The sequence below is a fragment of the Danio rerio genome, chromosome 2 (genome assembly GCF_052040795.2).
Source record: "Danio rerio strain M-AB ecotype USA chromosome 2, GRCz13ab, whole genome shotgun sequence".
NCBI lineage: Eukaryota > Metazoa > Chordata > Actinopteri > Cypriniformes > Danionidae > Danio > Danio rerio.
This window is the reverse complement of record NC_141022.1, coordinates 4,248,299-4,263,419: the sequence shown is the minus strand read 5'-3', so window position 1 is coordinate 4,263,419 and position 15,121 is coordinate 4,248,299. Positions and strand designations below refer to the sequence as shown.

General features: G+C 34.9%; 1 protein-coding gene and 1 long non-coding RNA gene across 3 annotated transcripts in view; one reads left to right on the top strand and one right to left on the bottom strand.

Annotated features, from left to right (window-relative positions):
* The window catches only part of egfra (epidermal growth factor receptor a (erythroblastic leukemia viral (v-erb-b) oncogene homolog, avian)), a 124,240-nt gene extending 120,101 nt beyond the window's left edge, over positions 1-4,139 (bottom strand). For both annotated transcript variants that reach the window (XR_015477584.1, NM_194424.1), the window contains 1 exon segment: positions 3,904-4,139. Coding sequence is in view for 1 of the 2 variants with exons in the window: in NM_194424.1 (NP_919405.1) it covers positions 3,904-3,982 (79 nt within the window). In the remaining variant the exon portion in view is untranslated.
* LOC141377726 (uncharacterized) overlaps positions 1-15,121 on the top strand; it is a 187,805-nt gene that overhangs the window by 19,053 nt on the left and 153,631 nt on the right. The gene's annotated exons all lie outside the window — the stretch shown is intronic.

Sequence of the window (15,121 nt, the reverse complement as noted above, 5' to 3'; positions counted from 1 at the left end):
CAGTCATGTGTTTACACACAGGATGCCCCCGAGACCATCTCAATAATACGCAGAGTGGCATATAAACACACTTTAACAAATCTAATAAATCTGACAAACTCTAACACTAACATTGTAGGTTACATAAATGGCTTTAGGTAATTGAATTTATATAAAAGACTGGAGCGGCGGACCACATATGAGCACATATTATAGACAACATACATAAAATTGAGCTTCAAAAAGGCTTTCACAGTGATGCCATAGATGATCCATTGCTGGTTCTAAAAAGGTCCTTTTAGGGAAGAATTTAAAAAAGAAACATGTTTTGAAGAGTATTTCAATAATCTAAATAAGTTTTTCCCACTGTTAAAAAGCTTTTGTGGAATAACCCTTTAACTACCCCACAGAGAAAAAAAATATCTCCTAATCTTACTAGTTAACACACTCAATGCTTTTTTTTATTTTTATCACATCCTATAATTTCTAAAATATCAACCTCTACAAAATGTTTGATATGTCGGTTTATGATAATTAATAAATATACTATGAAAGTCAGAAAAACTTTAGGTGAATACTTCAAAACAATCAAAATAAAACTTTTTTGAATTGAAGTATGCCATAAAATATTTCAGATTCTCATTTAACACACTTTCTTGCTTTTTTTTTGTACAATAAAACCAAAATCATGTGTAGTACTGCAACATTATTACATTTGTTTGATTTTTTTTTGTAAACCAACAATGTTGTGTGCAGAGTGCAGACCATTATTTAAAACAGTCAAAACATGCTCAAGCATTTGGTGGAGCATGCAGTTAAAGGGATGACAATTTTCCATGGATGTTAAGAGTTCATCAATGTCAATAATGAACCTTAAATATTTAAAAATTACTTAATCTGCTAAAAATAAAATGGGCGATTTTACCAGCAATGCCAAGAACCAGACCTTTCAGTAGAGACTACCACAAAGACCCATGCTTTTTACTATTATTATAGTGTGAAGACTATTTTAACAAAGCAAATACCCTTTGTCACTATAGAAATATACATTTTCACATATGTTAAAAGTTCTTAATGAGACCATGCATTGATGCTGATAAAGAATCTTTATTTTTAAGAGTGTCTTCAAATTCAGTTAAGGTTATAATTGTTAGTGAAGCTGAAAACTGAAGTAAAAGCTGAGTAAAAACAGCATTAATCATTGTGAAAAGTTAAATGGATACAAGAGCCTGCAACCACACAGCAGTCAAATCTGGCAACCACTTAAACATTAACTGTGTACTAAATTACATTTTACACATGAAAACAATGAGCAAAGCTATTTCTGTCATCTGACGCATATTAATATAAATAAAGGTACATTAGTTAATAAATAAAAGTTTCCCACTGTTAAAAACCTTTTGTGGAATAAAAAGTTTTTATGGATCCCAGCGGACACACAACGTCATAAGACGATAATATTAGGTTGGATTAAGGTCGCCAGTGTCAAGGGACAATGTTATTTTGACATCCAATAATAACGTTGATTTTTGGTTGTGTTGGACAGTGAGCAAAATCCAACATCAAGCCAACATCTTTTATTCGTCATTTTTTACACTTTTTTATTCTACATTTATTTGTCAGGTATGGCAACCAAACAACATTTAATAGACATATTGCTAACGTCCACACAACGTCAAGCTGTAGCACCATTAGACGTTGATATTTTGTTGATTTTAGGTTGTGTTGTAAATTAACCAAAATGAAACATTTGTCTGACGTCAACTGGCGTTGGGTTCTGACGTCTACACGATTTTCATTTCCACCCAAAATACAACGTCCCATGACGTTGGGGTACAACGTCAATCTGACGTCATGTAGATGTCCTGTGCCTGCTGGGATGCTAACAGTTCATCAGTGGGTGAAAAAGTGTAAAAATCATGTGTGCAAACTAAAGAACCCTTTTTTCACTATAAAAAATTTATTAAAAGATTCCACAAATGTTAAAAGTTAAAAATTTATGCCAATTTTGAACCTTTATGCATTCAATTAAGGTTGTTATTGTTTTTTTTTAAGTCAGTAAAGCTAAAAACAAAAGTAAAAACTGAGTAAAAGCTGAGTAAAAACGTCATTAATCAATGATACAAGAGCCTGACACCACACAGCAGTTAAATCTGTCAAATGATAAACATTAACTGTGTACTAAATTACATTTTACACAGCATGAAATCAATGTGCGAAGCTATTTCTATCATCTGACGCATATTAAAATAAATAAAGGTACATTCATTAATAAATAAATGTTTCCCACTGTTAAAAACCTTTTGTGGAATAAAAAGTTTCCATGGATCCCAGCAGACACACGTCATAAAACGTTAATATTAGGTTGGATTTAGGTCGCCAGCGTCTAAGGACAATGTTATTTTGACGTCCAGTAATGACGTAGATTTTTGGTTGATTTTAGGTTGTGTGGGACAGTAAGAAAAATCCAACATCAAGCCAACATCTTTTATTCATTTTTTACACTTTTTTATTCTACATTTATTCGTCAGGTATGGCAACCAAAATTCAACATCTAATAGACTTATTGCTAACGTCCACACAACGTCAAGCTGTAGCACCATTAGACGTTGATATTTTGTTGATTTTAGGTTGTGTTGGAAATTAACCAAAAAAATGCAACACTGACGTCGGCCTGACGTTGGGTTCTGACGTAAACCCGATTTTCATTTCCACCCAAAATACAACGTCCCACGACGTTGGGGTACAACATAAAACTGACGTCATGTAGATGTCCTGTGCCTGCTGGGATGCTAACAGTTCATCAATGTATGAAAAAGTGTGAAGATCAAGTGTGCAAATCAAAGAACGCTTTTTTCACTATAAATAATTGATTTAAAGGTTCCACAAATGTCAAAAGATAAAAATTTGTGCCAATTTTGAACCTTTATGTATTTAATTAAGGTTGTTATTGTTTTTTTAAGTAAGTAAAGCTAAAAAACAAAAGTAAAAACTGAGTAAAAATGCCATTAATCATTCATACAAGAGCCTGCAACCACACAGCAGTTAAATCTAGCAAACGATACACATTAACTGTGTAATAAATGACATTTTACACATGAAAACAATGTGCGGAGCTATTTCTACCATCTGAAGCATATTAATATAAATAATGGCCCATTAGTTAATTTATTTACTAACATGAACAAACAATGAACGATACATTTATCACAGCATTCATTCATCTTTTTAAACGTTAAAGAAAATAAAGTCACTCAGTTTTTGTTAACCAAAGTGCATCAACTAATGATAACAAGCACAATTTTGGATTATAATAATGCATCAGTAAATGCTGAACTGTGATTAATACATCCTGTGCTAGGATGTTCATACGTGGTTTGTGTTATTAACTAACAATAACAGACCATTATTTTAAAGTGTTCACTTAAATGTTTAAAAAATAATCAGGTTTCGTGGTAAAACATTTGTACATTTGTTCCTTTCCTCTTCACCTCTACTATGCACAGTAAATCACGCCAGTGCCACCCACAGCACATAATAAACGCAAATAAATCACAACCTTATTAAAAAAATGTGGGGTGGGGTCAAATAACCTCAAATCTGTGCTCGCAAGTGAAAGGTTATAGGTTCAATCACAATAGTTGTTGACTCATGAATTAGAAACTCAAACAAAAATGTTCCAGAAAGACTTAATGTCTACCAAGCCACAATACATAAAGGCTTCAGTTGATCACTGTTTAGTGTGCAAGTGTGTAAGTTATCTTTGGGACAGAGAGCTGAAACTTAAACACTTTTTCCAGGCTGTCAGACTGACTGAGGCTCCTCTTTTCTATACAGTAAATAAATGCGATGTTCCCAAATCATTTTCCACAGAAGAAAAGCGTTTAATATCTTACACAACAAGCCGTTTCACAATAGTCCTACCTTTCTTTTCCGGCGTCGCGCAGAAGCTCCCGGAGAGCAATAAGGTAAAAAACAATCCGATTTCAGTTGGTCCTGCCATTATTTGCGTTTGTAAGCTATCGGGCTTCACTCCATACTTTGAAGGGCTCTTCGTTCCAGGCTTTGTAAGCGTTCAGTGGTCTCGTCTTCGCGTATTCTTGAGGAAACTCGGCTGTAAACTTTGACAGCTCCTCCTCCTCCTGCGCGCTCCGAGATTCAGCACTGAATAAACCGAACCGCTGGACGGAGCCGCGCTTGACGTCAGCGGCGGGTGGGTCACGCGCGGACGGAGAAAGGTGCGACAGGACTTCAGGTGGTTTTATGTTTACTTTTGTTATCATTTAAAGCCAAAGTAACAAATTATAAAGGTACTAAGAACATACAGAGATCATATACAGAGTAAATATAAAGATTCCAGATGCAAACAACGTGCTGTCTGAAATATTCGTCTAAAAATGAGCATTTTTCTCGTGTGTAGGTTGAGGAACTCCACTTAAAAAAATTTAAGATTGAGGAATATGGTAATTTCATGGAATTTAAGCTGAAATATCTGAACATAAACATAGAAAGCTGAGAAAAATGCCAGATATCTGCCATATGGCATCTTTTTTTGTCAGGTTTTTGCATTTGACTTTTCGTATACAGAGTAAACATAGTAAATGTATAGTATCATCAGGACTTGAAATTAACTTTTTTTTTATCACCAGTCATACAGTTACATAGCTGTATACTATACGTTTTATTTAACAAAACATTTCTTTAAAAAAACTAAAACAATTGACTTAAAAATAATTAAATATAATAAAAATAGTATTGTCATGTAGGCTATTAAAAATATACACAGTATCTGTCCTTGTTAAAGGTCTCTCAGATCACCAGTTAACTACACATGGAGAGTGAATCTCATATTAAAGCAATGTTGTTGTAAAAAAAAAACAGTAATAAACCATATAAACAAAAATAATCATAAGCAAAAGAAAGTAGGTAAAAAGCATACTGTGAGTGATAATGAAAGGATGATCACACGATTAAGGCCAATCTGTTCAAAGCGAAAGCAACCAGAGCCGATGCTGCATGCTTACAAAAAAGACTTATTTAGAGCTTATGAAAGCAGCAAGACATTTTGCTAGTTTAGTGGCTAATTCGTGTGAATTTGTACGAGTTCAGACGTACGAAATTATGCGATTTTTAAAAGGAGGCGTGGCACCTAACCCCACCCCTAACCCCAACCGTCATTGGGGGATGAGCAAATCATACTAAATTGTACGAATTAGATCGTACAAATTCATACGAATTAGCCACTAAATCAAAAAGTTACGAATTGCTGTGAGATTGTGTTGCTCATTCGCTATTTACCTGCTTTCTATTGCTCGCGTGAACGCAATTATTTTTATTAGTCGTGCTATTTCTCGATTCTTAGATCCCATTTAAATGCATATTGGGAATTGCCCTAAGATTGTGTTGCTCATTCGCTATTCACCTGCTTTCTATTGCTCGCGTGAACGCAATTATTTTTATTAGTCGTGCTATTTCTCGATTTCAAGATCCTATCTGAACGCATATTGGGTCATCCTCATAGTCGAACCCTGCTTTAAGAAAACTACAATTGAAAAATTATTTTCAACCAGCCAAAATGGCTAGTGGCAGTGTCTGTCTAACCCGCCAAAGCTGAAATCTACCAGCATTTGGCGGGTTGGCAGGTGTTAATGTCAAGCCCTGATTATTATATATACAGATTGTATGTAAAAACTGTCTAACAATGTAAATGTTAAAAAAGGGATAAATGATAAATACATACAAAATAGTATCTTGCAATTTAACAGAATAATAGAAATTGATAGCAAATGTTTATTGTCTTAAGAGGTTTTGAGGATGAAATGTATTGCTTGACTTTTATTTCAAAAAGAAGGCCGCTGGCTTACAACTGTCCCCTTAAACATGATTATACTCACTGAGATTGACTCAAAAGAAGAGATACTATTATAAATGGTAAATAAAATACCGGATGTCAACATGAATTAAGCTGGCTGTGTTGAGTTTATGTCAACGGAGACATGGGGTTATCTTCAAACTGTCCCTTGACATGAATCTTGAGGTCTCTTTTATCTCTCCGGAAACCTCCCTGATTTTGTTTGAATCGTCCATTGAGTGCTTTGAGACGTGGTCGCATTCAGTGGGGTTGCCACAGTAGCCAGACATTGGTTTGGCGATAGAAAACATCCAGGAAGTTTGTGTTCCCAAAGGTCACCAAAGATCAACTGACCACAAAGAATCCAATGTTTCCCACTCACACGGCGGTCTGTCTTGAGTAAACTGACCTTTTACATCCATTTATTGAATTTTGTGTCCGAAGTTAGTTTGGTATGCAGCTTAACAAAATAATCAAAATAATCATGAAAAAAATGAAAAATATAAAAAATGAATCTAAAAAATTGCAAATAAAAATTAAAAGGTTTAAATACGCTGGATCAGATAGCTGTGTTTTTGTCCATAAACTTTAACAATAAAATCTAATAAAAAAAAAAATAGACCAACTTCATGCATGACCTTTATTTCACCTCAATTTTTATTTATTTTTTTATTTTTTGAGTGGGGGGATGGGGGGATGAAGATGAGGGTAAAGTGATCATTTTTGAGGCATAATTTCATCTAAAAACACACACACAAAAAAATAAAAGGTCATTATTGTCATTTAACAATAGTTGCAGGGCTCAATAGTTTAGCTGTCATTTGTACACCAAACAAATCAAATGTTAAAACAACAGAGACCAACTTGTTGTGGTTAAAGAGAGGCTTAATTTAATGTGAAAACACAAAAAATAAAGGTTGTTTATTGTCATTATGGATCGATGAGGAACCTTTAACGTTAATGGGAATTTTTTTAAAATGCTCACTTAAAGGGACAGTTCACCAAATTTAAAGATTCTGTCACCATTCACTCTCCCTTTACTTCCAAACCTGTTTTTTTTTTCTTCCCAAGACCCAAGAGAAAAAATATAGAAACATGTTGGAAACTTGTAACCACCGACTTTTTACAGTATTCGTTTTTTTGGCTATGGTTTACCATTTTTCAGCTTTCTTCAGAATATCTTATTTCAGTGTTCAGCAGAATAAAGAAACTCATAAATGTTTGAAACCTGTGTAAAGTGAGTCCATTTTCATTTTTGGGTAAATAAATATTAGATAAAAATGTTTAATATTCATCACCATAAACTTCTCCAGTTAATACATACATTTGCAAACATTTTCACTATCATGTTTTCTTAAATATTATGTTCAAATATGACATTATTTTGCTAAGTATGTGCAAATTAAGCTTAGATAGTAAAAACTGTATGAGGGCAAGTTAAAAATTCTTGTGATTTTTATTTTATTTTGTTTGTTTGTTTGTTTGTTTGTTTGTTTGTTTGTTTGTTTGTTTGTTTGTTTGTTTGTTTGTTTGTTTGTTTGTTTGTTTGTTTGTTTGTTTCAAACAGCACCTTTTCGGGTCAGTCTTTTTATAGACGTGATCATTTTTGATCAGAAATACTGCAAAAAGCAAGAAAAATATAGATATTTTAAGAATATGGCCAATAATATATAAATGTAACAACTTAGAAAGTGCAACAAAGGAGATGCTTAAAATTGTATTTTGGATATTTTCCATTCCCTCATTTTCTTTTGGCGAGTCCCTTTATTTATCGGAGGTCACCACAGCGGAATGAACCACTAACTTATCCAGCAAATGTTTTACACAGTGGATGCCCTTCCAGCCATAACCCAATAACGGGAAACACCCATACACTCTCTCACATTCACACAGATACACTACGTCTAATTTAGCTTATTCAATTCACCTACAGCTCATGTGTTTGGACTGTGGGGGAAACCGGAGCACCCAGAGGAAGCCCACAGCAACACGTGGGGCAAACTCCAAATAGAAATGCCAACTGACCCAGCCGGAACTCAAACCAATGACCTTCTTGCTGTGAGGCGATCATGCTACCCACTACGCCACCATTATATTTAGTTGCTGTTTGTTTATTTACTCATTTACTTACTTATGGCATTGTTTGCAGCAATTTATTATTTCAAAACTTGAGATTGCAGCAGTCTGTCATCATTTGAGACTTTATATGCAAATTTTCAAATATGACATATACTCAATTGAAGGCAAAATCGTGAGCCCTCCTTTGAAATTTGAATTGTTTTCCATATATATATATATATATATATATATATATATATAACCCATAACTGGAAAAATTTTGTAAATATTATATTATGTAAAATATTATGTACTGTCATCATGGCAAAGACAAAAGCAATTAGTTATTAGAAATTAATGGGTAAAAACAAATTCTCCGTTAAATGACACTTAGGAAATATTTGAAAAAGTATTCAACTGAAACTTTGTCTGTCTATCTATCTATCTATCTATCTATCTATCTATCTATCTATCTATCTATCTATCTATCTATCTATCTATCTATCTATCTATCTATCTATCTATCTATCTATCTATCTATCTAATATATATATATATTTTTTTATTATTATTTTTTTTATATGAACCTTCCATATTCTCTCTTAAACCTGAATGTATATTAAAATCTGATTGAATGTGTTGTTGTTGTTTTAATTTTGAATTTGATTGGTTCAGTTTGCGTCACATGTTTTACACGAACAACATTACCTGGAAAACAATCAGACATTAATTGATGCGAGTGGTCATTTCAGCAAACTAAGAAGACCACAAATCTTAATAATTGTCCTTTGCTAGACTGAACGGGGACAGACGGTGAAAGACCTCATATGTCTCCGGCCATTTTTTACGAGCTGATATTGCATTATAGTAAGCTAATGCCTGGTTAAGTGGTTTTCACGCAGGATATTAGGGTTTGACTGATTGTAGAAGACAACCACGGGTCATCAGAATAAAAAACAGCTCCATTATTAACAGCAGGTGTGCTGTGGGTGGATCCAGATACAGTCTCAGTCTCAGATACTGTCCTGATCAACACCAAACTCTTGCCGGAAACTGCTACAATTTACTGGAGCAATACCCAAAGCAAGGTTGTACAACCCTGTTCCTGGAGATTTACCTTCCTACAGAGTTCAGCTAATACCCTGTGGACTGACGAGTCAAAAGTTAAACTTTTTAAAAGGTGTGTGTCCATCAAAAGTAACACCGCATTTCAGAAAGAGAACATCATCCTAATTGTAAAATGTGGTGGTACTAGTGTGATGGTCTTGGGCTGTTTTGCTGCTGTAGGCCCTGGAAAACTTGCTGTGATAAGAGGAACCATGAATTCTACTGTGGACCGAAATTTCCTGAAGGACAATGTCCAGCCATATCTTAGTGTCCTCAAGCTAAAGCAAACTTAGGTTAGGATGACCCAACCTAATGATCCAAATCACACCAGAAAGTCCACTTCTAAATGGCATAAGAAAAAAATGAAAACTTAGGAGTGGGCTAGTCAAAGTTCTGACCTGAATCCAATTGAGATGCTGTGGCATGAGCTTAAAAAGGCAGTTCATACTGAAAAACTCTCCAGTGTGGCTGAATAACAACAGTTCTGCATTGATAAGTGGGCCAAAACTCCTTCAAGGGGCTGTAAGAGACTCGTGGCAAGTTTTCGATTGCAGTTGTTGCTGCTAACGGTGGCCCAACTAGTTAAGTTTAGGGGGCAAATACTTTTTCACACAAAGTTATTTAGTTTTTTATTTTCCTTTGATATTTAAAATTTTTATTTCAAAATGTCTTCTTGTGTTATCTTTGGTTAATATTTAAATTGGTTTGATGATCCAAAACAATAAAATGTAACAAAGATGCAAAAAATAAGAAATCAGTAAGGGGCCAACGCTTTTTCACACCCGCTGTATTGCTTCTTTCTTTCTATCTATCTATCTATCTATCTATCTATCTATCTATCTATCTATCTATCTATCTATCTATCTATCTATCTATCTATCTATCTATCTATCTATCTATATCTATCTATCTATCTATCTATCTATCTTTCTTTCTTTCTTTCTTTCACAGATCATCAGAATAAAAAAGATCTCCATTATTAACAGCACGTGCGCAAGATAGGCTACAACAGTATGGAAAGTTGGAGTATCTACTGTCTTCGTCTCTTCATTTTTGGGGAATGATGGAGATATTTAATTAGAGAAGGATCATTAAAAACTCTCTAATACAAACAATGAAATTTTCCGTATCAGCACTTTTGGAACGCTGCTCATCCAAAACAAAAAGTTGTACAGTTGTATAATGCAGCAGTGTGCTATAATCAGTGTTATAAAACCTTTTCTTACTGTCTTCCTTCCTCCTGTCATCTTTTATTTTCTTTCTTTCTACCTTTTTAGGGGTGTGTGGAAAACGAGCAGTTTTGGAAGTTTGTCCTTTGTCTTTCTCAGGAAAAAACATGCATGGCTTTTAGATAATGGCACAATTGATTTATTGATTTTTTTTATTTTAGTCCACACGGAACTATATTTTTTCCCTTACCTGAAGGACTCTGACCATATTTTTGTATTTAATTATAAACATCTGCAACAGCGTTTTAATAGCTGACAAAAATCTCCAAATGAGTAACAGGTCCATGACATTTCTTCTTCTATAATGCAAAATACACAGTAAAATTAGCTGAGTTATACACAGTTCCTTCATGTTGTACCAACACAAATCGATTACATTAACTTAATCGTTTTTACAAATATAAGTGAATAAAAAAAGTTAGGTTGTCTGAAAAACAACTTAAGTATTGGGTTATTTCAACTCATTTTAAATAGGTAGTTTGAACAAGCAGCAAGCACAAGTGCTTAAAAGAAAACAGTCTTCACTAATGGCAGTGTGATTTGATGCCCGCTGCCAATAGCTGGAACAATAACAGAACGAACTGTTAGAGTATCTTTGTTTTTGCCTAATGAATAATGCTCAGATCAACTCAAATATTTACAGAGATCTGTTATCACATAATCAAAGGACTGCAGGCGTTCCATTACTGAGAGTCAAACAGATATCGGAAAATCTGATTCAATCAGACGCATATGTGCGTTCTTCTCCATTTGAAAAGATTAAAATAATAAAAGCTTATTTTAATCCCTCATGTCCTACAGGATTGGGTCCAGGAAAGATTCACTTCGGTTATACACTGCATGACCCCAAAATATATTTAGGGATAAATCGTCATCTTAGAATTATAAGGTTGTCTCTGACATTTTTGTCAAAATTAAGTTATTGACATCTTCTTATTACATGACAACTTATTTACATTATGTTTTTTTTTATAAGTTGTTTACATTTTTATTTAAAAAACAAATGTTACACACATTCATTCATTCATTTTCTTGTCGGCTTAGTCCCTTTATTAATCCAGGGTCACCACAGCGGAATGAACCGCCAACTTATCCAGCAAGTTTTTACGCAGCGGCTGCCCTTCCAGCCGCAACCCATCTCTGGGAAACATACACACACACATTCACACACTACAGATAATTTAGCCTACCCAATTCACCTGTACTGCATGTCTTTGGACTGTGGGGGAAACCGGAGCACCCGGAGGAAACCCACGCAAAGGCAGGGAGAACATGCAAACTCCACACAGAAACGCCAACTTAGCCAAGGTTTGAACCAGCGACCCAGCAACCTTCTTGCTATGAGGCGACAGCACTACCTATTGCGCCACTGCTTCGCCTGTTACACACATATGCAATGCAAAAACTTTGAGGCTCAATATCTCAAAATCATTAAGAACGCATGCAGATGGAACCTTATAATTCCAAGGTGACGAATTATTAGAGTATTTAAAAGTCCAGCTGAAGAGTTAACTCAACACAGGGCTTTAACTACATGACATAAATGCACTGAATACAAACAGGGGGTGTGTGACACAGGTGGAACTAATAAATGGCGGGATAACAAAACAAAGGAATCACATGACACAAACAGAAGGCACATGGAGCACATGGGGAAGATCACATGACATAAACACAGCACCTACATGACAAGCACCAGACTCGTGACATACATAAGTTATGACATATGTAAGTTCACCCCTCATAAATCTCTCATTAAAATTAATATTTTCTTTAGGGCGACGCGGTGGTGCAGTAGGAAGCACGTTCGTCTCACTGCAAGAAGGTTGCTGGTTCGAACCTCGGCTGGGTCAGTTGGCATTTCTGTGTGGAGATAAATGAATGAATAAATAATAATTTATAAATTATTTTATTTATAAATAAATAAATAAATGAATGAATTATATATTTATAATATATATAAATAAATCTATATTTTTATTTTATTTTATTTTTTTAAGAGCAAATTTCAAGAGAATTTTTTTTTTAACATTTTGTTGAAATTTTGTAGCTTGTAATTTTTTCCCCCAATGTTTCACATTAATTTAAATGTATTATCTTTCTATTTCTAAAGATGTTTGTTGACTAAAATATTATTTTAATGAACATATCTGTTTAATAAATCTGTTTTGTATAAAACACCAAAATACATGACATCACTGAGAAATTGATAAAAAAAAAAAGGCATTTTCGAAATGGGGTGTACTCAATTACGTTGAGCGTTGTAAATGAAATAGTGGACATAAGGTGATTTACATACATTTGCACAGTACAGTGCACTTATTTACACCAATCAACACACACACACACACTCAGAGACAGTCAGCAGGGGTCTCGTCTGAGTTCAAGGATGCCATCTGGGTGCAGACAGATTATTAACAGCCCCGTTCTGTTGACATAGTTTCATTCTTCATTGATTTACACAATAGTGAAGCGGTGTGTGTGTGTCTCCAAATGTACATCTTTCATCTGGATCATGTTCTTCTTTAAGTCCGGCATGTCTGCTGGCTCTCTCTCATCAGTTATTAGGCTGTTTATTGATGCAGAAGAGTGAATGTGGCTATCGCAGGCGTTTGATCCTGCATGAGGACATCCAGCTGGATACTTGAGGAACCATCCAAGTTGGAGGAAGAGACCTGGACGCACACACAAACAAAAGACAACACTGCTGTGGGGCCGATTACAAGGTTTTTTAAAGGGCTAGTTCACCAAAAAATGAAAATTTCCCTCTTTTACTCACATTCAAGTGGTTATAAACCTGAACAAAAGACAAGATATTCTGAAGAATGTCAGAAAAAAGCCACCATTTACATCTATCACAGGAACAACAAGAGTATGGAAGTCAAAACATTCTTCAAAATATCTTCGTTTGTGTTCAACGGAAGAACAAAACTCAAATGGATTTGGAACAAGTGAAGTAAACGATGACAGAATTTTTATTTTAGGGTGAGCTGTCGCTTTAAGGATGTGCTCATTTTGTTTTCTTTTTTTCCTCATCAATGCATTTATTTAAGGGCACACATAGAGTATTGCCAAAACCAACAAGCTGACTTTACTCAATTCTGGCTTAAAATTATTTATTCTCCAAAGAAAAGTGAAATAAAGTGGAGTTGACCGCGATGACGGGGTTCGAGTTCGTTTAGAAACGGTTCCAGAAAGCAGGTAAAACAATAACAAAGCCAATAAATAAAATAAACAAGTAAATAACAGGGTGAGAATGTGGTCAAATCTGAAAACGTGGTAAAAATCAGGCAAGGGCTTTTCTTTTTTTGAATTGCTTTTAAAAACACTGCCGGGTTTAGGGAAGGGTGGGTGGGGGATTGGTCGGTCAATCAGTCAGTCGGCGGCGACCTCTGTTTAGTCTAGCCTTTCTGTGTTTTCAGCCTTGTCCAGCCTGATCTCACGAGAAAACGTAAGTATTTTACCATTTGTCAGTTTAGTGGCTAGTTCAGTCGTACAAAATTGTACAATTTTAAAAAGGAGGCGTGGCACCTAACCCCACCCCTAAACCCAATTGTCATTGGGGGATGAGCAAATCATACTAAAATGTACAAATTAGATCGTACGAATTCATAAGAATTAGCCAATAAATCAAAAAGTTACGAATTGCCGTGAGATTGTGTTAACCTTGTCTTGTTTTCCCATTATTGATTATTTGCCACCTGTTTTGACCATTCGCCTGTTTTTGACTATGATTCTGGATTGCCTTCATGCTTCTGTTTGCTACCTGTTTGACCGTTGCCTGCCTGAATACTCCTATTGATAAACTGCATGTGAATCCTCAACTTAGTTGTCCAGTGTCATTGGTTACGGGTATATACTACCAAAGTAAACATAGCAAGCAAATAAGAGTCGATTAAAAATTTTGTAGTAATAACAATTTAATAAAAAATATAATATAATATAATATAATATAATATAATATAATATAATATAATATAATATAATATAATATAATATAATATAATATAATTCATTCATTTTCTTGTCGGCTAAGTCCCTTTACTAATCCGGGGTCACCACAGCGGAATGAACTGCCAACTTATCCAGCAAGTTTTTACGCAGCGGATGCCCTTCCAGCCGCAACCCATCTCTGGGAAACATCCACACACACATTCACACACACACTCAAACACTAAGGACAATTTAGCCTACCCAATTCACCTGAACCGCATGTCTTTGGACTGTGGGGGAAAATGGAGCACCCGGAGGAAACCCACGCGAAGGCAGGGAGAACATGCAAACTCCACACAGCAACCCCAACTGAGCTGAGGTTTGAACCAGCGACCATGCGACCTTCTTGCTGTGAGGCGACAGCACTACCTACTGCGCCACTGCCTCATACATGCCTGCATACTATAATATAATATAATATAATATAATATAATATAATATAATATAATATAATATAATATAATATAATATAATATAACAATACTCTCTCTCTATCTCTTTCTCATTTTATTCTGTGGGTTTCCTGGATCCATGTGAACTTTTATTTGACTGAACCTAATGCAATTAAGTGTACAAAAACATAACACTCAGTTCTTGCTTAATTATATTCTTTCACAATATGTTATTTTCATAATAGGTGCCCCTTTTAAAAGAGTACTTTTTCCCTCGATGCAAAAATAAGTCGTTACATTTTAATTAGGTCCACAAACACAAACAGATTCCTTCTTTAAATAACACAAGCTCAAGAAACCTAATGAGGTCAGTCTGGCTTTCATGTTGTCTTTATTGTTGTAATGTGACATATTGTCTTGTGTGTGATTGACAGGTGGGCAGCAGAGAGCCTGAAGGAGAACAGCTGCCGTGGAATGCAATAGAGCTGCTCCTTTTCTTAATTAAGTCTAAT